The sequence below is a fragment of the Uloborus diversus genome, chromosome 1, assembly GCF_026930045.1.
Source record: "Uloborus diversus isolate 005 chromosome 1, Udiv.v.3.1, whole genome shotgun sequence".
NCBI classification, from domain to species: domain Eukaryota; kingdom Metazoa; phylum Arthropoda; class Arachnida; order Araneae; family Uloboridae; genus Uloborus; species Uloborus diversus.
The window spans coordinates 71,742,704-71,770,139 of record NC_072731.1 but is presented as its reverse complement, the minus strand read 5'-3'; the positions used below and the strand labels follow the sequence as shown (position 1 = coordinate 71,770,139).

At 32.1% G+C, this 27,436-nt stretch overlaps 1 protein-coding gene across 3 annotated transcripts in view; it reads left to right on the top strand.

Moving 5' to 3' along the window:
• Positions 1 to 14,242, top strand: part of LOC129230401 (ras association domain-containing protein 10-like) — a 122,009-nt gene extending 107,767 nt beyond the window's left edge. For all 3 annotated transcript variants that reach the window (XM_054864813.1, XM_054864801.1, XM_054864807.1), the window contains one exon: positions 12,001 to 14,242. In XM_054864813.1, the coding sequence (XP_054720788.1) occupies positions 12,029 to 13,336 (1,308 nt within the window). In that variant the 5' untranslated portion in view covers positions 12,001 to 12,028 and the 3' untranslated portion in view covers positions 13,337 to 14,242. The remainder of the gene's footprint in view (positions 1 to 12,000) is intronic.
• Positions 14,243 to 27,436: the final 13,194 nt, after the last annotated feature.

Genomic DNA, 27,436 nt, shown 5'->3' with positions numbered 1-27,436 from the left:
TTACAGCGCTCAAAAGATTTGATCAGCATCTTATACAGTAAAGGGGAGCAAATAAATCCCTTTCAATTTTTTTTCAAAATGGGATTTTAAAGTAATCTCACTTTGGAAATCGCAACTAATGGACAGTTTGATTTTCAAATTGAATTTCTAACGTTGCATGCGTCTTAGGTTCACAATAAAATACAACGCGAAAATCTTAAAAAAAGGGGATTTAATATTTCAATCTATTTTTATGGGTTTTCCCCCTTCCCAAGAGGGGGGATTTGAAAATAAATAAATAAATAAATAAAAAAGTCGGAGTCGGACGTTTCAAAATCCAGGAGTTGGAGTCGGGCCATTTCTCTTCCGACTCCGCAGCCCTGAATCACACAAATGCGCTTCAAAGTCTCCCCCAATTGTTATGACCGAAGTTATGCTTAAGTTCAGAGATTTCGTTTTAAAAATTTGCAGATTTTCGGAATAATTTAACTGTTTCTTAGCGTCAGAAAGTTATCGTTTTATGCGTAAATGATAGAAGCAGGCAAAATTCTTATCAGAAATTTGATTTAATTATTAAAAGGTGTTTCGGGTACAGTTCTAATCAGTTATAGTATGCGCGAGGATTACAGGTTTCTACAGACTTAGCACCAATTCTCGACGAATAGTTTTATCTTCGCTCTTTGTTTCAATTGAAATTTGAATGTAGGTTTTAAGTTGGGATTACATATACTTATAAGAATGTCTAATTCATTTGCGATAATACCTTCAATCCAAAGATATCCATCAATCGCTCTAAATCATAGCACCTTAATATCCGTGAATAATTTCTCGATTCGCAAATCCTCACGAAACGTTTGATCTCGATCTCAGCATTGAAAAATGTAATCGATTAATGGCATCAATATTTGCCTCTCCGTTTATTATATGGGTTGGTTGCTTTGTTCGTGAACTATATAATTCGCATGCAAATGAAACGTAATACTGGATTAACCGTAACCTTCTTGTTTTTGCGATCCGGACGTCATGACTTGGTGAGGGTTTTCCAACATTGGTTTAATAAGTGAGAAGAAGCCATTGCAAAATGAGTAATTTATTCATTGTTTATTGGAGAGATAATATCAACTTGCGTGCTGAACGGAATATCAATTGTTTCTTAGTTGCTCTGGACACATGGTTTCGGTTTAATGTTCCGGAATTAATGTAATTCTTCGGTTATTCTTGATGAAATCAGATAAAGTTTATTGGGACGTTTTGAGAACGTATCATTTTTTAAGGAGTTTTACTGAAGACAATGTTTTGTATCCCAAAGCGGTCGTTTCCCAAAGTCGGTCCACGAATTATTTTTGGCTCGATGTACGTTAGGGGTCCTTGAGCTGTATTTTAGAAATCGAACTTGACAAATCTTTAGTACAAAAAGTGCGATTTTGTCCTTGGATTTAATCGATGAAAATGAAAAAGAAAGATATTATTTGGTAGCTAATCATATTTTATGTAATTAGGTTAAAGAAACGAATTCTTCTATATTTACCTCTCGCAAAACGAAAAGTTACGACACTATATGATCAGTTTGGTGAAGTAGGTATGTGTTTTTTGTACTTTAAAGTACTTTAAATTTCGTTTGAAATTCGCTTCCAATGACACAACAAAAGGTTGACTTATAGTTTTCCCAAATAGCACAAGAAATAAAAATTGCTGTTAAAAGTTGGAAAAGTACTAACCATCTAAAGTAAATTTGGATTTTGTTAATATGAATTCTTGAAAATCTTCTACAATTCGATGCTGCCACATTCTGTAATTCGTAATAATATTATCAAAACTCTTGTAGCCAATGCATAACTCATTGGTCTTCATTTTTAGAATGCGCTATTTTTTAGGCACAAAACTTACTGCTTGTTGCCTAATCGTAACGCATTTTGTTCGAAACTAGAAGGCTTCATGTTCGAATCTTGGCTGTAAAATATAGGAGACGGTTATGACATGTTTGCTAACAATCCTTCTCAAGTTTCCTGAATGCGGTTTTCTAATTATAACTTATTGGACTAATGAGGGACTGTCTTCCGTAGAAGTATTCCACAAAGATACTGATATTAAAAATTAAAAAAAAACGATGGCGTAAACTGAAATAATTGTAAAACAAACACTTATGGGCGCAGTAAGATTCACTAAGTATCAGAACTTTAACTTTCGAAAAATATATAATCTATTTAAAAAGCATAATAGAGCCACTTTTTACCAAACTTATGTGAACCGCAGAATCAGTTATACCGTTAATGCCTTCATACTCACCATTTTTCTAAGAAACATGTTTGAAAACCCTTATTTTCTTTCCATAAATCTGTATATTCCCACGTATAAAACTGCACAATATTCATATCTTAGTACTAGAAAGTTTTTAATTTTTGTCCTCTTGTCTGAGTTTCCATTGTGTTGAGCAATAACTAGGGGTTTTCTGTAATTTTGTTTTAAGTGCAATTTATTTAAATTTTCTTTGTTCACTGAAACATAATGTAATTTCTTCCACTCTTGTAGCAGCATTTTATGCAATATTTACTAGTACTGTACTGTATTGTATAAATGTCGTTTGGTAAAAGGTTTCAAAATATCACGATTATTTAATGAATGCGAGTAAAAAATAAAAAATAAAAAAAAAAGTTTTATTTTGAATTAAAGAAAAACAAAAATAAAATTGAAATAGAATACATAATTAAATAGATTCCCTTATTTTCTTTTAAAGACGCTTATTGCATATTTTTTTTTTCGGAAAAATATATTACAATAAGTTTCAGTGTACTTGGATGCATTTTTAATGTTCCTACGAGAGTGTTTCATCCATCGATAACCTATATGCCTCAAAAGTTCAGTCAAGTGTGGATCTAAATAAAAATTCAAATCTAAAATAAAAATTTAGTATCGTGAGAAATGAATACAAATGCAATTGGGATTTTTAAAACGGTATATTTGAACGTTTTGTTATTATTAAAATATCAAAGTTACCGTATGTTAAAATGCAAACTGATACTTAAGTCTTCTTTTCTTGCCATCTTACATTTGAGCCTTTGAAAGTTTTTTTTTTTTTTTTTTTTATATATATATATATAATTGATTATTGTTACCAGAGAAGTGCACAGTAATTTTGGGGCCCGTCACAAATGACTTTTACGGGCCCCCATATTATTGACCCTTAGTCTATACATATACAGTGGCTCCCAAAAGTGTTCGTACATCTACGACTTTCAATGAAATAGGCCCTTATCCATTGGTTAGAATTAATATTTCGGAATAGGTATTTTATTATAAGATCTATGATCTATTTTTAACAAAACTACATGAAAATTTTTAATAAAACATTAAAACTTAATTTTTAAAAAATCAAAAACCAAAAAGTGCCGGAAATTTTATCTCATAAAAGTCTTCGTACACTTTGAAAAAATGTCAAAAAATTAGTAAATAATCTAACTTTTTACTAAGTTATTATTTAGTAGGATATCATGCAGTAACAACAACTTTTAAATGTCTGGGAATAGATTTCATTGTTTTTTCTTTCTTTTTTTGTGCAATTTCTGAGTAAGTGTTCAGCCGCACTACGAGTCTTACTGTTTCTAGTTCACTTTTTGTTTCAATGGTATATTTTCGAAATCTAGCCACCAGATATCTCCAAACATGTTCCATTAAGTTTAAATCTAGCGATTGAGGAGATATTTCTAAGCTTAAGGACAAATTTTGAGGCACCAAACGCGAACGTGCGCTTCTTATCGTTATCTTGATAAAAACCAAAGTTGTTTCCGATTACCAAATTTTGGGGTAATAGTTTTAAATTGCTTTTTAAAATATTTAAATGAACAGCATAATTCATTATTTCATCAAAAAATTCCAAATTTCCAAGTCCTGATGCTGAGATGCACACTCACACAAGAACACCTTCACCGTCCTGATCAACCGATCCAACTAAGTTCTTAAGATTAAATTCCTCATTTTTTTCTTTCATTTACAATTATACAACAATTTAACCAAAATGTTGAATTTATTTTCGTCTATAAGTAAGACGTTGTTCCAAAACGTTTTGAGCGTATTTATCATTGGTTTTACGACGGAAAGTGTAAGCTTACTGTTTTCCGTACGAACAAGAAATTTCTGCAGGAAGAAGTCCCATTTAATCTAGCTAATCAGAGAACTTGGCGAACAATTTTAGGTAAAAATTAAACGTAAAATGTTTCATTCAATTCTGCAGAAACTTTTTCAGTTCTGAAATGTGTATTTTTCATATTTTTTTTAACTGTAAACCTCCGATCACGCTTTGTTAACTTTGCCAGTTGACCTTTTCTTACCTTGTTTTCGATCCGATTCTTGTCTTTAAAGCATTTTATCAAGCCCTTCACTATAGAATGGTATAAATTAACCAATTTAGAGACATTTCAAACCAATTTACGGCTACTGTGATGGAAAAAATCAAATTTCGAATCGTGTTTGTTGTTTTTTACGCATACCTGCCATTTTAAAATATTAAGCAGAATATTAGGGAATAAATACGCAAAAAATGAAAGGCAAATGACTTTACAGTATCATTACAATGCAAAAATAATAAAAAAAACCACATATGATAATTTTAATTATGAATTTATTCGAAACTATTTCAGTGTACGATGACTTTTGTGGCATATTTTTTCTCTGTCTCTTCGTTTTTTGACAAATTTCAAAAATAAAATCTGGCAATATTCTAAAAAAAAACTACTGGGTTTTATTCAGAATAGCATAGGAATGGTCTGAAAAAAAAATTGGACTTCATATACGAATTCAGTGTTGCGTTATTTTGGTTTTACTACAAAATTTCAAGGTGTGCGAACACTTTTGGGAGCCACTGTATTTCATCTCTCATTTTCAAACATCGGACCCCTTCACTTGGGCCCCTGGCCAACAGCTCCCCCCCCCCACCCTGCACGCCCCAGATTGCTATTCAGGTGTTCATTGTTTACGCATCTTTCGCTTCTCCAAAGTCAACTTCACTTTTAATATCATGGAATACTTTCATCCCTTGAAAAAATAAATAAAAAAATAAACTAGTGATATCTCTGAATGAAGTATGCGAAAAACAGAAAATTCGTGGCAGTAAAAATGACAAGCTATTGTCGCAATGTTACTTTTATAGCAATTTTTTCAAAATGTCATATTTCACATGCTAATGATATTACATAGCACCTGGTACTTGTGAAGCTGCGAAGACTTTGACGCACACTGTTCACACATGGTTGAAACAGATGTCGTCCCAGATTAAAGTATGCAGAATGTGAACGCTCGGGAACGTATCGTAAACCGTTGGCTTTCGAAATAGTAATAACATGAAAATCACGGTCATTATATCGATCACGGAACTACTTTACGACCGCGAAAACAAAATCCTGCCATTCAAATCGATCCCTTCATGACAAAAGCTCCAGACATCGATAGAAGAATAGAAAAAAAAAATGGCGACAGCAATCATCAGCGCGTGCCACTTGTCGTGCTGTCGCTCATCGCTACTCAACCATTACGCACTTCCGCTTTTCGTGAACTTTATCCGAAACTTAAAATAAATTCTTGCGATTTTTGACAGATATTGCTTCTCCTCCAAGCGCTTTTTCTCTAGCTTCTGCACCCAGTTAACTCTTCGTCATCAGCGCTGCAGGCTTTAATCACAATTCTTGATACGTTCGAAGTATTTTTATCGTTTTGAAAAGAGGACCTCAAGCCATCTTTTTAAACTTTAAGCGATGTTGTGTTCCATCAAAGATTCTTGACATTCGATTGCACAATTGGTGCTACTCTGAAATTTCCCAAGGCGGTGAAACACTTGTTTCTTGGATTTGGTAATTTCCAGGGCCGTTTCTTGCTGTTTGCAGTTCTTTTCGGCTCAGGTCGCAAGAAGATTTGGAAGTTTTAAATTGGTTGCAGTTATTAAGTATGTTGAGTGTAGGTAAATTATTTATCACGCGTGAGATGATACTGTTCGCTTCATCGAACTTGAACTTTTCGGAACTATAATCGCCTAGGACTGACATCGGAAATGTGACAGATGCTTTGCAGGTTTTGTTTCAAATCTTAGTTGTATTTTGGCGAGTTGTATGGATAATGAAAATCAGTTAATTTAAAGAAAAAGTGTGATTTTTTTACAAGAACTGCCATCGGAAATGTGACAGATAGTTTGCAGGTTTTGTTCCAAACCTTAGTTGTAATTTGGCAAGTTGTATAGTTAATCCAAATCAATTTAGAAATGAGCGTAATTTATTAACAAGGACTGCATTCGGAAATGTGACAGAAAATTTTCAGGTTTCATTCCAAACCTTAGTTGTATTTTGGCGAGTTATATGGCAGATCAGTTAATTTAGAAATGAGCGTGATTTTTAACCTTCTTTCTCGTAAAAATTTTTAAAAAGTGGATAAAGACATGAAAGACGGACTAATGTACAGTACAAATATCGCTAAGTAGGGGAAGCTGCTGTACCCACGGACAGTTGTACCTACGGACGTTGTTCGGGAAATTCCGGGTATGGTCAAGAGAGATCGAATGGGGGGGGGGGGGGTCAACCTGTGTATCACAACCCCCTACAATACCCCAGGACGTTTCAACACCATCAAACGAAAATGTAAGATTCTATCACATTTTTTTTGTTTTAGTAGGATTGAATTAAAAAAAAAACATGAACAATTTTTTTTTTGTCCGTGGTGGATTGTATTATTCAATTTTGTTGTACGTATCATGTTTCCCTATGATTTGAAGGTTTTGTTTCTGATTTTTAATGTCGTGAAACTGTGGTCCTGTCGATATGACTCTTGCAAAACCAAAATGACGTACCTTTGTACCCAAGGACACATAACCATGTGTACCTACGGACGGCAATTTTTCGTATCTTTGAATGACACCTAAGTCTTCTTACAATGTGAAGATCTCAAAAAATGGTGCCTTGTCATCAACATCCGAAATTGACTTTCAACAATGATGATAAATTTTAAGTAGGGCTTGAAGATATAATGTTGAAGTAACCCCCCACCTGTTGTAAGGATCTACAGACCGTCAATCCTAGCCGTTTTCATTTGGAGTCCACTTTTGTGGATTTTTGTTGATTTATTCCAAACTGAGATTTTTGTAATGAGTTAATTTTGTTAAAGGTTTCAATTTGCACATAAATTGAAGCCATTATTTAGGTACATAGAGAGCCACACTATTCATGAATAAGGAAGGAATACGTTGCTTAAAAATTGTCGCAAATTTTAAAAATAACCTAATATTGAAAACAACTTTCAAAAAATCTCGATAAATGTACCCCCCCCCCTCCACCTTATTCAGTTTGGTTTCGAAAAAAGGGTGGGGTGGTGGTACTTACTAGATTTTACTAACGTAACTTATTTATTACGTCTGTTTCATTTGTTATGAAATGCGTCGTTTTACCTCCCCCCCCCCCGCGAAACTCTGCTACGAATTTAGATTTTCAAAAGTTGACGGCTCTGTATGTATTCCTGCTTAAACGTAGCAAACAAAACAAAACAAAAGCAAAAAAAAAAAGAAGAAGAAGACAGTTCTGGAACATACCGTACTGTCATGAATATCTGCTTTTGTTCAGAAACTATTGTTTCCAAAGGCGTGATTGAGAGCAATGAACTTTCAATGACGAAGACAAATCGTTTGTCGAACCGTGATTGGCTTTGAAGGCATCCACACCCCAGAATTTTAAGCAGATCAATTTAATGATTTTCCACAGCAGTAACGAAGTAGATCTTTAACTGCTGTACCCTAATTGAAATGACGCAACAAACGGAACCCAGTATTAATTGAATTTTTTCTTCAGTGTGATATAGAAAGTTTCAAGGTAATTTCTTGACTTCATCTGAGAAAAAGAATTAGAAAATAAAGAAATTAATTCTGTTTTCTTATTTCAAGAAAAACAATAAAAATATTATTTTTATCAATTAATTGAGAGTTTTTCGGTTCATAAAAAAATAGTATATGCTGAAGTACGACTTCTATTTTGCTAGACTGTGCAACTAATTGCTTTTTTTTCTTACTGATAACTGATAGCTGATAGTTATTTCTTCCTTCCACATTTTAAACTAACTGTATCTTCATACCTTCAACATTTAGAAACGAATGTTTTTTTTTCTAATCTTTCCATTTCTATTTTTAAAAAAAATCACAACTATGTTTGTTTTTTGAATTTATGGACAGCTGCAATTAAAAGGGAATTCATGTTAAATTAATAAAAACTAATCAGCTGTTAAAATAGCATTGTTACATTTGTAAAGAACACATTTTATCAGTTTAAAGCCAAGAAGTTAACTTTTTTATTTTGATGATTATTTTGAAATACCTATTATATTTTTAAAAGTTCATCCGAATTGCTGCTAGTTTATTTTGGCTTTATTGGATAATTGATTTTCAAAAAAATATGGAAATATTTCTTCCTTCATAACTTAGTGAACTTTTTATTTAGTTTAAGTTAAAAATATTGATCTTTTTAAGCAGTTATGTACTTAAAAAAGTTACTATAAATTTTTAAAGAAAAATTCAAAATATGTTTTAAGGATAAAAAGTCTTATTAGACGTTCAAAATTAAGCTAGCATTTTATTTTAAAACTTGATGTATTTCAAGAAGTTCACTTACACTGTTTAGGAACTTTGCTCTTTTCTCTTATCGGAACAATACATATTGTGAGTGCCGAAGATTTAAAAGATCACACATTGGAGATAGTATTCTACTTTTTGAATATTTACTTTTTTTTTCTCACACATTGTTTTGAAGACACAAACGAGAGGAAGAAAAAAAAGTTTAGATTCTTAATTCATCATTTCATAGTAGCATATGTAATAGGAGAGATATGAAAGAAAACTTGCATGCAAAATGTAATGTCGTTCCAGCATAATTTAATATCTATACTAATATTATAAAGAGAGAGGGCGGATTTTTGTGTGTTTATATGTTCGAGGCAATCTCCAGAACCATTGCAGCTGTTTGAAAAAATTTTTCACTATATGAAAGGTGCACTATTATTGAGTGACATAGGCTATAAATTAGGCATATACAGGCAGTTATCAAAATAATGGAAACACCTGGGAATAAAAGTGACATTTTTGGATGCGCTTTGTAAGTAATAAAGAATAAAATTAGATATCTGTTTTTTTTTTTTTTTTTTTTTTTTTTTTTTATAAATATTAATGTACATATTCTGGTAGTATTTGTTGGTTTAACGGAAGTTCTGGAAGTCTTGAATTTTTTTCAAGCACGTGAAATGTCGGACAACTCAAATTTTTAAAGAGGTCGTCAAATTGTTGTTTAGCGCGCTTAGCTGAAGCAAGTGTAACTGAGACATTTCAATTTTTTGGCGTTGTCTAAAAGTACAGTATCTTAAGTCATGACAGCATACACACAGCGCGGTAACACAAGCTCGGCAAAGCAAAATAAAAGGAGCGGAAAGAGAAGCTCAGTGAAATAAACCGACGGGTATTGAAGTGGATTGTAATGTCTATAAAGCGAACAACAGCAGCAAAAGTGACCATAGAACTCAATTACCATATAGAGTCACATGTGTGAGCAATTAAAGTTAGAAGGGCACCTTTATAAACAGAACATTTGCGGAAGCGTAGCGATTCCCAAAATTTTTTTTCAAACTGTTTCCATTATTTTGATAACTACCTGTATGTACCTATACTATTTTTTTAACCAATAGTTTGTCTTCGCTACCAGTTTATGTTTCGTACTGATCTGTTGTTATATACGTAAACACAAGCATGGATTGTCTCTCACTTGCAGTAATAAAATAGCTGAAGGTTCCCTATGAACTGAATGCTAAGGAACAGAAACAAGTGAAAATAATAACGATGATGGCATCAGAACCGCCATAACCTTATTTTTCAGGCTGCTGAGGAAAATGTTAATAGCATTCTATTAGAATGTTAATGCATCAAAATTGATTCAAATGAATCATAACTGGGATTCGCTTCGAGTAAATTAATATTCGAATTCAATTAGTGCAGATAGATAATATTAGTCCGTGATTCTAAAAGCTATTATTTTGCATGAATTTTGGGCTACCCTTTTAGGTTTTTTATCTATACTAATATTATAAAGAGAGAGGGCTTATTTTGTATGTTTATATGTTCTGGAGGAGATTAATACATGATTGCAACCTACGGAATGAATACGTTTATAATACTCATCTATGATATTAGAACGCAAATAATGTTTATCGGCATACCCGGTGGAACTGAAAAAAGTTTAATAAATTTAACCAAAATCAACAGGCAGACTGAGGTTGTATTTTTAGTTATTATTTTATTTTTCTTAAACTTGATTGCAGCATTTTTTTTTTTTTTTTAACGGTCGAAAAACTGACCGATCCAGGTTTAAACAACTTTGAATGGTTCCCTTCAGAAAGACTCCATACGTTTCATTAAAAAAAAATAAATAAAATAAAAAATGGCCATTTGGATAGTGTCTTCAAAAGATCTGCCGCATAATGTAATACGGATGTTTGATGAGACACTGTTTGTATATATATAAGCTGTGGATTCTAAACGAATTAAAAAATTAAGACAACATTGAGAGAGGTGTAATCTTCGCATTTGCCGGTGACTCTTACCGAACTATTCCTGTGGTTCCCTTGGTAAACGCCTGCAGATATACTTTAAACCTGTTTACAGTCGTCTCCTTTTAGGGACTCTGTACGATCTCTGTATCTAAAGAATACTTTTAAAAGCCCATATTCATTCTATTAAAATTAAAGGCGGTATTCCAATTATTTCATTGCGAAACTTTAATTTGTCTTATGTATGCAATGGAACTGGACCCCAAGTAAAATCAATATGGACTAATATGGTTTACCGTATTATTTTTACTGCATCAGCAGCAGATCAGTCAGGAATATTTCTTGAAATCCCATGGTTCTTGCGCATTTCCATTTCTGATATAAGTAACTTCAATTTCCAATGAAAATTTCTTAAGCCATCACCATCATCAAAACTGAAGGTCATACGTACAACGTTACATGCGGGAAGATTATATTGTTTACAGGGAAGTAAAGGTTGTTCTCTCTTAATTAGGAAATGAAGTGAATCAATTTCTTTCAAAACCTCATAAAAGCGAAACAAAAAGCGTATGTACAAGTATACCATGATAACATGTATACCATGATATTTTAAAAGAAAAAAATCTGCAGAATATATATTTAAGACAGATAATTTTTTCAAACCGAACAAGTTAGGAACGGGTCCCTAGTGTACTATCAATTGACATACTGCGTGGGGATCGCTTTTCTAATGCCGCTTGCATTGGAAACACATACAAGTGGTTCGTTTCTTTTAACATACTCAGGTTCAAGTTAAAACAAAATCAAGTTAACAAGTGGTTCAAATTTTTATTCATTTTTTTATAAATTTATGCTGAAGAAATAACGATTAATATTCACATTAGAGCTTGTAGTGTAATTAAATACTTGTGGAAACTTTTTGATGCTTAAAAAGCATCAAACAATTGTAAACGTTAATGCATAAAATTTGCACGTATGTTTTAGGTTTGAATATCGCTTAAAAAATTCTCATGGAAATTCCTTCGAACAATCAATTTATTATGTACTATTCTTAAACAATGCCAGCTATGAGTTGGATAATCAAAGTAAAAATGTTTTTGGTGGATATAATTTAAAACTGAAATTTATTTAGACTCGTCTATTATTTAAAAAGGCTAAAAAAAAAAAAAAAAAAAAAAAAAGACAAAGACGAATTGTAGCACATCAGTTTGCAATTTTTTTTTTTTTTTTTTTTTTTTGTGCTATGAGTTTTACACGCCTGTAAAAAAAACTTACCCATATTAAGCTATACAAATTCTAACATTCTGACTTACAGTTTTCTACTAAAGCAAAATTAATAACTGAGAGATTTCTGCTCTGAAATGCATGTTATGTATATATATATATATATATATATATATATATAAACTCTCTCGTTGTATATATGTATATTATGTGCTTAAATATATAGTTGTTCTTTTTCACCCTTAGATTATCATCCGGATGCTGACAAAAAGGAATGGGAACAGACATTCCGCTGTGGATCGGTGGACTTCAAAAGTGGGTGACTGGTGTTAATAAGCATACAACTTGTGAAGAAATCATCAAAGCAGTTCTCAGTTCCAACGAGAACCATCATCATCACAGCAAAAGCGGTGGAAAGAGTCACCACCGCGATCCCAAATATTACGTCATTGTCGAGCGTTGGCACAAAGTGGAAAGACCTCTGGATCCCCGCTCCCGGCTCCTCAAAGTGTGGAACACTTGGGGTCTGGAGCAATGTAACGTTCGATTTCTTCTGAAGCGAGCCCATCATGCGCAAACGTCATCTTCCACTCCTAGAGACATTAAATCTCACAGGAGAAAGGTCAGCACAAGATCGGTTAAGACCTGGCATCCGAGAAAACTCAGGTCCGAATCTGAAGACGATGGCAGCGTTGGTTGCTGTTTGGAGGACGATGATCAGTTTCCTGCTACTGAGGAACAGTTGAAGAACCTCATAGCCTCCCAAAATGATGCAATTACTTCTCAACTGAAGAGACTTCGTGAAAAAGACGAAGAAATCGAAGTGATTGAGAATGAGATTCACACGCAGAGAATGCACCAAATTGGTGTTAACTACGTTCTCGATACATATCTAGCTGAAACAAGTGAAGGGGACACCAGCAGCTCTGGTGGAAAGAATAATAGCAATAGTGTTCATGCAAATGAAAAAGTTAAAAATGATACTAAACCTCAGCATTCAAAAAGTGATAAACAATCTGCTGAATCGAGCGAGACAGTCTGTGATATTTTAGATCATTGCATCGAGTTGTATGAGAAGGTTCTACAAATATGTGATCAGGTCCATCAGGAGGAATTGACTATTAAAGAGTTGACAAATAAAATCCAAAACAGCATCAAATTGAAGGACAGTGCGAAATTGGAATGTAGAATCCTGTTGGATGATGATCCTGAAATTGCATATGCAGGCCCTGAGAGGTTAGATGAAATACTGAAGAGAACCAAACGTGATATTGAACGACTGCTTCGAATCAACCAAACTCAACAGTTAACTATTCAACAAAACGACCAAACTCTTGTTGAGTGTACAAAAATTATCGAAGACAAACATTACTATTTGCAACAGCTCAGGACCGACTTAGAACGACTCGATAAAGATAATGTCAGGTTACAGGAAGAGTTTTCATCCGTGCAAGTCGTATCTGTGGACCGAAATGTTTCTTGTGATATTCCTGAAAATGGGGATAGTAACTCAGACACAGGTTTAAGCTCTCTTCATAGTAGTAGTGACGATGGCGCAAATGTATTGGACACTTTGGTTTAAGGCTTGACAGAGAAATGACGCGCCATTTTCGTTGTAAATTATTAATATGATAAATGTCAAATTTATATATTTCTACATAACTAAGAGATTTTCCCATAATAATAATGACTTTCAGTTAAAATTATGGACAAATAAAAAATCTTTCTATATAAATATTGTTTTAAATACCAAATTTAAGGAGATTTGAACGCATATTAAAAGCCCATTAAAGTAGAAAAAAAAACAGTTATATAAACTATTTTTTCTTTCTTTTTTTGTAGTTGTTTTGTAGTAAGTAAGGCTATATTGCAGCAATAAACATAATATATAAAACCATTAACGATATTTGGGAAAGTTTTGCTAGTTTTCTAGCAATAATTGTTGAAAGTCATGCTGATTAAATTTGCAAGTTTTTACTAATTGAATCACTTTATTAATGCCTGCGTAAAGTGTTTTTTTCTCTCTTTTTTTTCAGACTTCTTAAAGTTTTTTTTTTTCTGAAATCATTGCACTTAAAAAAAAGTCTTCCAAAATCCTTTGAAATAAGTCGCCCACCAACAAATACAATATGCACTGTCAAAATAGAAAAAGCAAAAAATTAAGTCTTTTTTTTTTCCTTCTCTTAAATGAGGGAATAAATTTTTTTCTTCTCTTGAGTTTGCGTTATTCTGAAGAAAAAACAAAAAATCTTTAAATGTATAACCCAAATATATTATTTTGATCTGTATATATTAATTATGAGCTTTTTCTCCCTTTGATTTTCGGAATTTATTTTCCAAAATTGCAACATTTCGCTTTTACAAAGAAAGCGATTGTAAATAAAGTATATACCAATGATTCAAAGAGAAATTTTACGTTTCGTAAATGTGGTATTTATGTTGTATTTATGTTTATTGTGAAATGAATAAAGTATCCAATGTAATGTGAGTTTATTAGACATCAAACATTGTTTTGTTTTTTTCTGTTTTCGTACAAGGGACCGCGAAATAAGCAGCATGATAATTTATGATTATTAAACACACTTCTAACAAAAATTTTGTAATGCTACAAACTCATTTTGAGGTTACATCGTTCTTTTTTTTTTGGCCAGCAAAACTATTATTCTTACGTAAAATTTCTAGTTTTTAATTCAGTTCAAGCAACCAACCAAACGCCAGAACTTAACATTACTAGTATGTATTCCTTAAGTTTTAGCACTTCTCAAAGTAGGGGAACATGGGGCAAAGTGCATCGCTAAGATCACTTACTTTTTACAAAATGAACAACTTTAAAATTTGATTTAAAATTTACGGTGGATAAAAAAAGAACAATGTATTTTATTATAAATCTTTCTTTGAAACATTATATTTAATTTTTGGCCCTTAATTTGTACTTTCAAATTAAAGTGAAAAATATTCACTCTTTTTGTTTCATAGGGCAAGTGAAAAATAAAATATTTTTCAAATTTGGATAAATGAATGAATAAATAAAATAATGAATTAAGAAATGAACTCATAATGGAAGGAATAATTGGACAAAATTATTAATATATGAGAAAAAATAAATAGTGTATAAAATAGCGAATGAATAAAAAAAAGGGAATTAATAAATGTAGAAATGTAAATAAATTAATAAATAAATAAATATGTAGGTCATTCAATAAATGATTGAATAAGTAAGCGAAATGAATTATTCAGTCATATGTGTCATTCAGTCATAATCTCATAACCTGACAAGCACTTGACTAATTGTAAAACATATTTAAATTACAAAATACGTTTAATATTAAATAAAAAAAATACAATAACGACCAGTAGAATAGTTCATTAAAAAAACTGTAAATGTTAATTGCAAGAACTTTATCGTTTTATTGTAACACAAAATTTTTTTGACTTGCTACAAAACATTGCAAAATGAGTATGAATTTTTGAAAATGGCTTGCATTATCATACGCTTTATTCTTCAGAGAAAACTTTTTTTTTCCTGACTATAAGAGATAACATAAGGTACTACCTTATTTAAATATTACCAGACAGGTGGCGTTAAAAACAAAGTAAATATTTCACCATTTCACTTTGCCACCCCACTTTGTCCCACATTCCTCTACTTATTTTACTTTTTTATAAGACGCTGACAAAAAATATAATTTTTGGATTCAACATTACAATTCAACTAATAATTCAGAATTTTACATTTTGAAAAATTAATAGTTTTTGTAAGACACTGATAGAAATATGACTTTTTTAGCTAATTGAAAAATCTTACAAATCATATAGTATCTCGAATTTATCTAAGAAGTTTACGGAAGACCTATACAAAATACTAGTTTTTATACAGAATTAAGTAACTTTTGACAAACTATTTTTAATTTTAGATAATAGACATTGATTAGACACAGTTAAAAATATATTTTCGCTTCATTGCGTATTTGTCGCTTTACACAAACAGCAGGATATTTTGATCGTTAAAACTGTAGCCTAGTTTATTTGTATTTCACTGTCGTTTGCTTAATATTCGATAAAATGTGTTCCACTGAAGATCAATCGAAACAAAACAAATTTCTTACTGTTAATTAAACAGGATATTGAAGATTTGAATTATTAAAGCCAATATTTTATTAAAGTTTATCGAAACTTTTAAAGATACAATTTTTACTTAATTAAGATAATTCGGTGGCATAAGAATTCGTTTTTTTGTATTGAAAAAAAGGTTCCTTTTAAGTTCCAAGTTTTATTTCTTTAAATACAAATGTAACTAACATAATTTATTTGCAAATACGTATAGTTTATGTTTCCCTTGATCTAGGCGATAATTAACTTAATAAACTTAACTAAATTCAAAACATAAATTTTATACATTCTAAGTCAAAAAGAGGGAAAAATATGGACTTGGAATTTTTTCAATGGTGATTTCAAAAGCAAGAAGGTAACATATTGTTTATACATTGCATACGATGGCAGAATTAAGAAAAATGTAGTTATTTTCAGCAATATATTTAATATCTTTAAATTATAAACAGCAAAGCATCACACTAACAGACCAGCACAAATTTTCATTGTTTCGACATACCTTTAAGCCTATCTTTATACAAGGTGTTTCGGTTTAACCGTTAGTCCTAGGTGCATACTTTCGATCGCAAAAATATTTAAAATCAGATGTACAGTTAAGTGATTAAAAGTTTGAAGCAAAAATAAAAATGAGTCAAAAAATACAAAACTTAACTTTTTATACGCACCATAGCTCCTCTAACTTATATTTATGTAAATATCACCATTGAAAAAAAATTCTTACTCAAAAAACTTGTCATTTGTCCTCCAAAACTCAAGTAGCTATTAGAGTTCAATGTTTTAAAGGGACCTTACAAGAAGTGAAATTGGAATTTATTTCCCTTTCAGGAGAATGACAGTCTTTCGAAGTAAAAAAAAAAACAAAGTATTTAAATTTTTCATTGTTATTTAATAAATGTTATGCCATGATACGCAAAAACACACTACAAAATCTCGTACAATTTGATAAAACACACTATGCATAAATATAATTTTAAACTCTTGTTGACCGCTATATTTTCTCCCAAAAGGTGTTATTCACGACGAGCGTAAAGTGGCGTAAGTCACAAACCGCTGCGTTTTTCATACCTCAGTAAATATTGGTCATGCTAAAGTCAAACTTTTGGTGTTAGAATTATTTTTCAATGGGGTTGTTTCCCTAAATATAAGTTAGGGGAACTAGGTCTCATTTAAAATTTTAAATTTTGTATTTTTTCACTCATTTTTATTTTTGCTTCAAACGTTTAATATCTTAACTCTGCATCTGATTTTGAACATAAAAGAAGAAATATAAGTATAATCTCAAAGCTATTCGTACAAAGCTGTGTACCACCGCATTTTGTGTAAAATTTACTCCAGACGCATATGTAACCCATCCTCTTCCACGAACAGAGTGCCCTATTTTCATTGAAATTTTATAGATGAAATATAATTCAAGATTTGTTAAGGAAATGTTTCAGAACTAACGTGTCTACATTTTTTATAAACTCTTAAATTAACTTGGAGTGTCATTCCCCCTATGGGTTTCACCCAGTGGTGTAGCTACACTTTCCACCGCCCGGGGCGGTTCCTCAATTTGCCGCCCTTTTTGATGGGAAATTGTTGACACATTAAAGAGTGAAATGTATTTTAATGAGATTTTATTAAACAAGACAGTAAACACATTTTTTTCCCTCATATTTTTCTTGCAGGAGAAAAAAAAAAGTAATTTAGAGCCCCACCGAAACATTTCAAAAGTTAATTCAAAATTAAGTTTAAGCACTTTTTAGTAACGCTTATAGAAAAGATGATTAGAACTCCCTCCATTTTTTTTTTTCAAAATTAAAATTAGTTTTATACACTCCTTGGTGACGTTAGGGGGTCGGGACTTCTCAACGAAATTTTCCGAAACTGAAGTGTTAAAAAAAGCAATCTTAGGCTATCTTTGGATACGTAAAAATATTGAGGAAGGATCGGGTCCGGAAAGCTTTTCAACAAAATCGGAAAAAAAAAAAAAAAAAAAAAAAAAAAAAACACGTAACTGTAGGATGTATCTAGTGATGGAAGTGTCTCCTATGACTCCAACAGACTGGATTTTCCTCTCCAAATATTCAGGAGCTCTTCAGGAAATTTTCGATGCCGAAGTTTAAAAAACACAAGTGTAGGCTATCTTTGACGGCATACGGTTTTCCCTTCTCCCCCTTGAAACGATTTAAAAATGACGTCCTAAAAACGCTAGTTTAGCCGTTGTGTGGCGGACAACGTTATGACAGAGAAATCGGAGAGGGGTTTCCCACCCGAAATCTTTTTCGAAACTGTTGCTCATTTTAAGCTATTCACTACTGGGAAGTTTCTAAAAACGAAATTTTAAGCCAACTGTGATGACGTTTGGTGATTTCGTGCACATCTGGCATTTCGTGCATCGTCCCTACGTTAGAATTTTTCTGAAGTTTAAGTTTCAAAAACCCAATTTTAAGCTATTTTTGAAGACATCGGACTAGATGGGGATTTTAAAGTTCAAAGTTCATGTCCTAAATACACACTTTAGACTATCTTTAATCATTATACAGGAAGATTCAGGGCTTGACTGCCCTCAGGAATTTGTTGGTATTGAAGTTATAAAAACTGAATTATCAATATTAGGCTTAAAGATGAGACGCGAAGGGATGGGGTGGGCGTTATCCCTTGGAAATGTTTCGAGACCAAGTTTGGATGATTCTCTTTTCCATTAATGGAGGTCGAAATGTTAAAGGCTTTGCCTAAACATCCTTTTACTAATTAAAAGCCTTTCCTTAAAATGAATGAGTAAATGTGAAACTCATTGTATAAAGGAATTAGTTGATATAGTGCAGTAGTACAAGCAATTATTATTCGAGTTGTGAACTTTTTTTTAATAAAATGAACATACAACAAATTCATTCATTTTCTTTGTGAAAATTTTGTAGTTAAATGACAAATCAAAGCAATTGTTGAAACAGATAATGCTGTCCTGAAAATGAGCAGGAAAATCGCCCACCATTATAGGCCTCTCTCCTTTTACTCTTGTTGTCACTTTCCTTTAAAAAAGTTTTTTTTTTTTAAATACGGTGGTTTGCTCGGAACTTACTTAAAATAAAGTGGTAGCTTCATCAAATAACGAAAGGTTATGAAATACATTGTTTCCTCCGTAATAGTTAACTTTAACAGCAAAAAGAAAAAAAAAATATATATATATATATATATATATATATATAATCCCTTGACTTTGCTCTACCACCTCCCTCTGTCTGTAGCTTCAGACGAAGGAAGAGAAAAAAACAAACAGTAATGTTGAAATGTTCACAAGAAAAACACATGTTTTGTATTAGAACAATTTTATTATCATAGTCGTACTCAAACTTTACATTTCGAAGACTTTTTTTTGCCTCCAGTAATAGATCAAAAGCATGATTTTCTTATTAGGGAAATTGGGAAAACGCGTTAATTGTTTTCGCATCAAAAGTGTGACAATGCCGTCCACCATAAAGGGTAAACCGCTCCCTCCGCCCCTCCCTAGCTACGCCACTGGTTTTACCTGAAATCTTGTCAAGAAAGCTTTATTCTCTAAAGTTACAACTTTCAAAAATTGAATTCAAACGATTTGATCAAGATTTATTTGTCAAACATTAGAAGGAGAGCAAATTAATCCTTATCATTAAAAAAGGGGGGCGGGTAATTTTACCATAAAAATCGCAACTATTGAAAATTTGATTTTCAAATTGAATTTCCGACGTTGGATGCGTGTTTGTCTTGCAATAAAACACTACGCGAAATTTTCATTTAAAAAAACTAATATTCCAATCACTGTTAAGGGTTTTTTCTTCCCTCATGAGGGGAAAAAAAACATCCGGAGTCGAAGTCGAATTTTTCAAAATCCAGGACTCGCATCGGAGTGTCGGCCCTTTTTCCTCCCACTTCACAGCCCGACAATACAGCACAATTGATATGGAAAAACATGTGCTGCCATCTATAGTTTTTTTGTATGTTTATATTAATGTGTGTATAGTTTTTTATTATTATAATGTGGTATGTTTGCTATGTTATAGAAAAAGAAACGCCCAAACGTTGTTCTACGCAGGGGTGTTCACTAACTAAGGGAGGACGAGGGGAACTCTTGATGCGAAATGTCCCTTTTATGGAATGTGTTTGGGAGGTAGATAGTTTCTATGGATATTTTTCTCTATTTTTGGAAGAGGCTATCGTTCTTGGAGGGATCTTCATGGTATATGAGGGTGCGGATGCACTATTACTCTTGAGGGGATTCCCACCTCTGGTTTACCTTAACTGAAAAAAAAAAAAATGAAAAAAAAAAAAAAAAAAAAAACTCTAGAAATACAACAGGGAACTTTGAGACAAAGTTCTACACTGTGGTTCATTGTAGTATCATGCAGACAATTCGTGGTGTGGTGTAAGATTAAATATGCTAATAAGGTGTCATATCAAGTGGTTGAAATGCTCTCAAAATACTCATTTAGCAAACTATTAAGTTAAAATTTTCTTGATAAAATTTTGACGTTTCGGTAATGTAGAGGTTCCATAAAAGCGAAATAAGACACGTAACAATGAAGTTTATGATTTTGAAGTTTCATAAAGATTTCTGAAAAAATTTCCCTGTAATACTGAAGTTTGTAAAACGAAGAAAAAATAACTAAACATCATTGATGTTTAAAAGAAATTCTTTCACCAAACGATGTATTTCGTAAATTGCGGCAACAGATGGCAGCACTAACGATTTGTCAGATTTTATGTTTTCTCAGCTTCGTAACTTATAGCTTACCTGTTGAACTGGAAAAGTAAAGGACAAATTTTAAAAAAATCAACATTTTTTTTTACGCTGTATTGTCCGCAAAAAAGGAAAAAAGAAATGCAAAGGTTTTTCGTTCAGTTTGAAAATAAAGAAAATGAAACTTGACATTCGTTTCTGAAAATTAAAGTATTCACGAATTGCACTGAGTGATCCAAGTTTCTAGAAGTCAGGGGGTGCCCCTTCCCCCAAACTCAATGGCGCAAATTCATCCCCCCCCCCCAAAAAAAAAAATATCGCTTTTAAATCTGATTAAACATAACACTTTTTAAATTTTCTAATCCCTAGTCAAGTTTGGCGAGGGGGGGGGGGACGCTAACTACTGTCATATGAACTGAAATATTGTTGGATAGTTAAGACATCTCGCCTCCCAAAACCTTAAGATGTGGCCTTAGAGGCAAAAAAGTTTTGAGACTCCTGGGTCATTCTCACAAAAGGTGACTTTTACTGTCCCTTAGTAATAAATAATTAAAACTTCAGTATATTCCTTAATATTTTTTTCATGTGTTTTAGTTAAGTTTTGAACTAATTAATTTTATGCATGACAATTAAATAAATTTAATATTTCAGTTTTATTTTTTTAATAAATGTTGCTTCAAAATCCCCTCCGTGGACGTCCCTAAGTCTGAGAGACAAAGCAATTTGTAATTGGTCTCAAACTGTTTAAATTGGTCTTAAATATCTTTGATTGTATTAACTAGCTAAGAGTTCTAAGATGTTTTTTAAATAAAATTAAAAAAAAATAAATTGTATTTATAAAGAAAATGACTCATAAACTTTGTCCCTGAGATTGAAGTCTTCCTCCGTGGACACTTAAAATAACTTAATAAATACATAATAGAGGGCAGCAAAAGTCAAGTCCATATAAGGTAAATGGTAGGATATTTAGCCATTTTGTTTTCTAGTGATCAACTTTAGTTCTCTTGTACACGTGTTGGATTGTTGTGTCTAAATCTGGTTTGGCAAAGTTCTTAGTGGTCATCATACAAAAGGTAAAATAAAACTGTTTTGTATTTGAAACATCATTCTTAGATAGCAAAAGTAGTATATTTGATAAAAAGAAGCATTCCATTTTTTTAACTTTAAAATCAAAACTCTGAAAAATTCTAAAGCTTACTTTTGTCTCCTCCGTGGACTTCCCCTCCGTGGACGTGGCATGTCCACGGAGAAGATGACGTGGTCCACGTTTTGTATTTTTTATAGAAATACGTATATATATATATATATACAGTAAAACCTGTAAAGTTGACCACCCTTGTAAGTTGACCACCTGTCTATGTTGACCACTTTTGTCAGGAACGGAATTTGTCCTATCTCATATAATGAAGTAAAACCTCTGTAACTTGACCACCTCTCTATCTTGACCACCAGTCTATCTTGACCACTAATGTACGCCAAATTTGGTTTGGAGTATTGTAAAAAACCCTTTGTAAGTTGACCACTTGGTTTATTTTTTTAAACTTTCTTCAACAAATTATTTTAGTTCATTATTTATTTACTTCTTTATTATTATTATTATTATTTGATAGCTTTGTAAGAATGTTTTTAATGTTTTGATGACAGACTAGCATTTTACTAACTAAACCAGCAGCATAAAAAATAGGTGTCAGTAGAAAAGTTCAAAATCTTTTCTTTCAGTTGCAATATGTTGTGGCAACACAGGAATTGTGCAAAAAGAGCTGGCCCGGATCTATATATTTTGGGCCCCCCCTGCAACAAAATATGTTGGGCCCCTCCCTAGTGGTCAGCAGTGTCTATTTGTAAAGTGCATAAGTCTTAGTACTAGTTTTTTTCTATTTTTTCTTCAATTTCTAGGGCCATTAGTCCCTTTAAGGACGTGGGCCCCTCGCACTGCGGGTACACAGATCTGGGCCTGCTAATGAGTAAAGTTACATGTTTCTGGTGCAAGGGATTAAGAGATAGGACATTTTAATTTTGACTTTATGAACTGGGAGAGTCGAGCTTGTTACTCTTTGTGCTGTACATAAAAAGCCTTCAAAAAGAAAGTTAGTTGTACTTGAGATTAATAAAAAGTATGAAACATTAAAATTAATTGAAAATGAAGAAAGCCAGAGAAAATTAGCTGGCATATATGGAATTTCTAAACCTACAGTGTCTAATATAATTAAAAACAAGGAAAAAATTGCAAAATTATTTGAATAGTATTTTTAATCATTGTTTCACTTTCAATAATGTTAAACACTGAAAGTGAATTGAACAGAAGGAGTAAGGGTGAATTCCTCAAAAAATGAAAACATGGTGCAAGAAATGACAAAAAAAAAAAATTCCGCCCTTTATAAGTTGACCACCTGCCTAAGTTGACCGCCAAAGTGCTGCACCGCGAGTGGTCAACTTACACAGGTTTCACTGTATATATATATATATATATATATATATATATATATATATATATATATATATATATATATATATATTCTTTTAATAGTAGAAAAAAATGGCAAAACCTAAAAGTAAAAAGAAGTCAGACGTTCAAATCCAAAAGAGGAGAGAACAAAAGAAACTTAGCATGAGACGTGCTAGACAGATATTAAAAAAAAAATCCTCTTATGTTTGAAGAAAGTAAGAAAAAAGAGAGAGAACGTTACTACCAAAGAAAGGCTAGTGGAAAAATTAAATGTGTTCAAGAAATGAATGAACGTGAAAAAAGAAAAATAAGAAAACTTTGGAAAGAAAAAGCAAGGGAATATCGTAAACAAAGAAAGTTGCAAGGAACTGAAGAATTAATTATAGATACACCTCCAAGCACCTCTTCTCAATTGGATAATATTAACAGTGCCAAGGAAAACAAGAATTCTGGAATTTTGAGAGGAAAAAAAACAATAAGAAAAAACCGTTATAAACTAAGGAAGAAGATAGAGGAATTAGAAGAGAAAAACAAAAAATTAAATACTAGAAGGTCTCGGGTTCGATCCTCGCTGGTCGAAGACCCACCGTCGTCATTAAAGGGGACTGGGCGACGTTAAATATGCTCGTGGTCTCAATGTCCTCCAAGTGAAACGATACCTCTGGGGGTGCTAGCACCAGGTAGCTATTAGCTCTTGGACTAGTTCTAAATTCTCATTAACTGTTCGATCCGGTGATGGTGCTGCCATCTATCGGTATATAAAATAATGGAGGCAAGGCACTTAGTATGCAGTCCTCGACATAAATACAGTTGAAGTCAGTTGTGACTCTGAATAGGAATAGGAAATACTAGACTTGAAAAATATAAAAAAAGATTCAGCAGATCTCAGAAAAGTGAAGAAAAGAAAAATGAATCACCACGAGAAAAAGTTCGAAGAGAATTGAGTAAAGATAGAAAAAGCAAATCCAATGTGTTTAGAAAATTATTGTTTGCTGAAGTTATTGGTAGACAAATACAAACTAACTTTAAAAGCCAAAAATCTCACAAAGTGAAAAAGAAAATGCTACAAATTTTGTCTGGTAAAATTATGAAAAAGTACCGACTACTCAATAAGGTAAAAAAAATAACCTTAATCAAAATGCTTAGCAATTATGGTAATAAAACTTACAAAACTGTGTCAAAAAGAGATTTCACAGAAGAAACACAGCTAAATGTTCAGAAATTTCTAGAATCTGACAAAGCAAGTAGCTTTTGCCCAGGGAAAAAAGAAACAAATACAAGAAGAACAGAAAAAAAACAAAAGCGTTATTTAAATGATACTATGTATAATTTGCACACTGTAACAAATTTCGGAAACGTTTCTAGATATATCGGAAACGTTTCCGAAATAGTAGGAATCCTTCATCCAATAGCGAACTCCTCAATATTCAGAAAGCTTTTTGTTATTTCAAGAAATCTAGAAGCGGAAATGATGACGCAACGCTTCGAAACCTATTTCATCCTTCCAACACAGGCGCCAATGAGTCGGAAATAACGAGAACTTCTTTTTTTCTTATCTATGGTTGCTGCAGTCAGCAACTGTTTGGCATTGGATTGCTTGTTATTTCATGTCTAGAGAGTAGTAAAATGTGTCGAAACTAATTTTACGCCTTTGCATTTTGGACTGCCCTTGATTTTTTAGACGATGTACGCAGCTATTAAGTTAGTTAATAACCATTTGCTTCTTTACAATTTCCAGTGCGACTATAATTAGATAAATATTGTGTGTTCAAGCGTGAATAGTTTCAACACTCGTGTTTATACTTAATGAAACGAAACCCTTTAGATTACTTATTCAGTTGTAATGGAGGTACTTAGATTTTCTTCCGCTCATGTTCACTTGTAAGTATTAATGAATATTTTAAAACATGTTGTTATATAAATTTATATTTTTGTTGATTTGCATTTGATGAGGCTCCAATTGTAACTGTTTTTGGGTTTATCGAATTAATTTAAAATTATCCTACATACCTATGTGCGCGGTGTACTATTTGTTGTAACCAACTGAAACTGATTAATTACGCAAAAGAAAAAAGATTTATATTTGAGAAGCAATCACAGAAAAGTTATTTCGAAATACTTCGATGTACATACATTTTGGTTCAAAAAGAAAAAAAAAACCAATTGTTTAATTCATTAGAAATATGCTAATGCAAATGTTTTTTAGCATTGTAATATGCTTCACAAAAAATGTGCCAGTATTATTTATCTTTTTTTATTATAATTTATTCATTCATTTAAAAATATTTATACCATTAGAAAATGACCATGTTATCTATTAGTAAGAACATAGTTATGAAATTAATTCATCTGCTTATTCATTTTGTTAAATGTGGTTAACAATAAAAAATTCCTTGACATTAGTTGTTGCGTAAATAACATTTCCTTCGTGGATATACTAGTTTAATATAGGAAGTCAGGAGGAATGAGTCAGTGGCAAAAATGGAACAGCTGCATTTACATGCCGAAATAAAAAGTAATATTATTTCATGTCATCGTTTTAAAAGTGATCAGTTTTTAAATACTATGTTATTAATATGCAATGCACATATGGTGAGAAGACGAGGGGCGTTCACCACGCAGACTGTGCCATTGACATTTTCAAGGGGTTTCTTTTTAAGGGGGGGGGGCGCTTTATATCATTTTATGGGTGCACCATCACTCTTATGGTGTGGGGAGGGGGACTCTCGTATATATGAAATGGAATAATCATGTAATAGAGTTCAATGTTTTAATAAATAAAATATATAATGCATTTTGCGCACACTCTAAAAATAAAATCAGTAACCTATTTTGATTAAGTATCTATATTTGTGATAAACTGGAAAAGGGCAAGAACAGAAGAATAAACCCGAATGGTTCCAGCAGGGGGACTTTGGTGTCATATTTAAATTCATCAATTTCTCTGTTGGTACTTTTCGGTACACTTTGTTCGTCAAAGAAATTGACTTGACGTGAACGAATTTCGGAACGCAAAGTGTAGGTAAGTTCTGTCAAATTTTATCCGAAAATAAAAGCTATCACGTTTGATACAAGATATGTTTTTAAGTTCTGCATTAAAAATACAATATGTTGATAATTTTGTCTTGAAAATATTGAGAGAAAAACTGAAGTTTAATATTGTTTAACAAACAATCCCACTTTTGAGAAAGTACTCCCCTTCCCTCCCCCGACGATTTTGTGATTATGAATGAAACTACTGTATTATTTCATAAATTTTCAAAAATTTATAACTGTGCATATGTTATGCTGTTAACCATGCTATTTGTCATTAGAAATTCATAAAAAAAAATCCACGAATATTTCTAAAATTGCTTGTTTCATTGCTCTTAGATATGAAAAAATTGAAACTGATATGGCATGCAATACTATAGTAAAGAATTATTTTTTAGAAAAAATCACGGAAAAAGGATTCCGAAATTCTCAGAAACGTTTTTGAAAATTGTTTGGAGAATTCCGAAATACTCGGAAACGTTTTCGAAACTTTCATGAACCACAGCTGCACAGAATACTCAGAAACATTTCCGGAAATTACGGAAAGAGGATTCCGAAATACTCAGAAACGTTTCTGAAAATTACAGAAAGAGGATTCCAAAATACTCAGAAACATTTCTGGAAATTATAGAAAGAGGATTCCGAAATACTCAGACACGTTTCTGGACATTACAGAAAGAGGATTCCGAAATACTCAGACACGTTTCCGGACATTATAGAATGAGAATTCCGAAATACTCAGAAACGTTTTTGAAAATTTCATGAACCGCAGCTGCACGATATACTCAGAAACGTTTCCGAATTTTTTTTACAGTGCATAAAATGTTTATAAAAGAATGCCCACAACATCAAACTCTGAATTATCAAACTTTTTGTCGTCTCCGACCTTTTTGGATCTTATTTCCGAAAGTTTCCGATCGGGAGACATGTTTATGCAAAGTTCACGAAAACATAAAGCTTTTAATAGTAAAACTACATAGTCTTGTTATTATAAATAAAAAAAATATATCTCAAGTTCTTAAAGCAACATGTTGTGATCCTCAGAGAGAACTTTGCCTAAATCGTAAATGTGATGCCTGCAAATTAAAAGAAATTAAAATAAATGACTTTCAAGATGAACCTGTGCTACTTCCAAAATGGGTTAACAAAAAAGTTACTATGAAGATTAAAGGTGGAACAAAAATTTGCCATAGAACCATGAAAGTGGATATTAAGAGTACAAAAAAAGAATTAGTGAAATTATTTTTTTCTGATATCATCAAATTTTTTAATCATACATCTAACATTGTACATCAATATCAAATGATTTCAGATATAAAAACAAATTTGAAAAGGAATGAAATCCTAATGCATATTGATTTTTCCGAAAATTACATATGTAAGTTTCACAGAGAAAT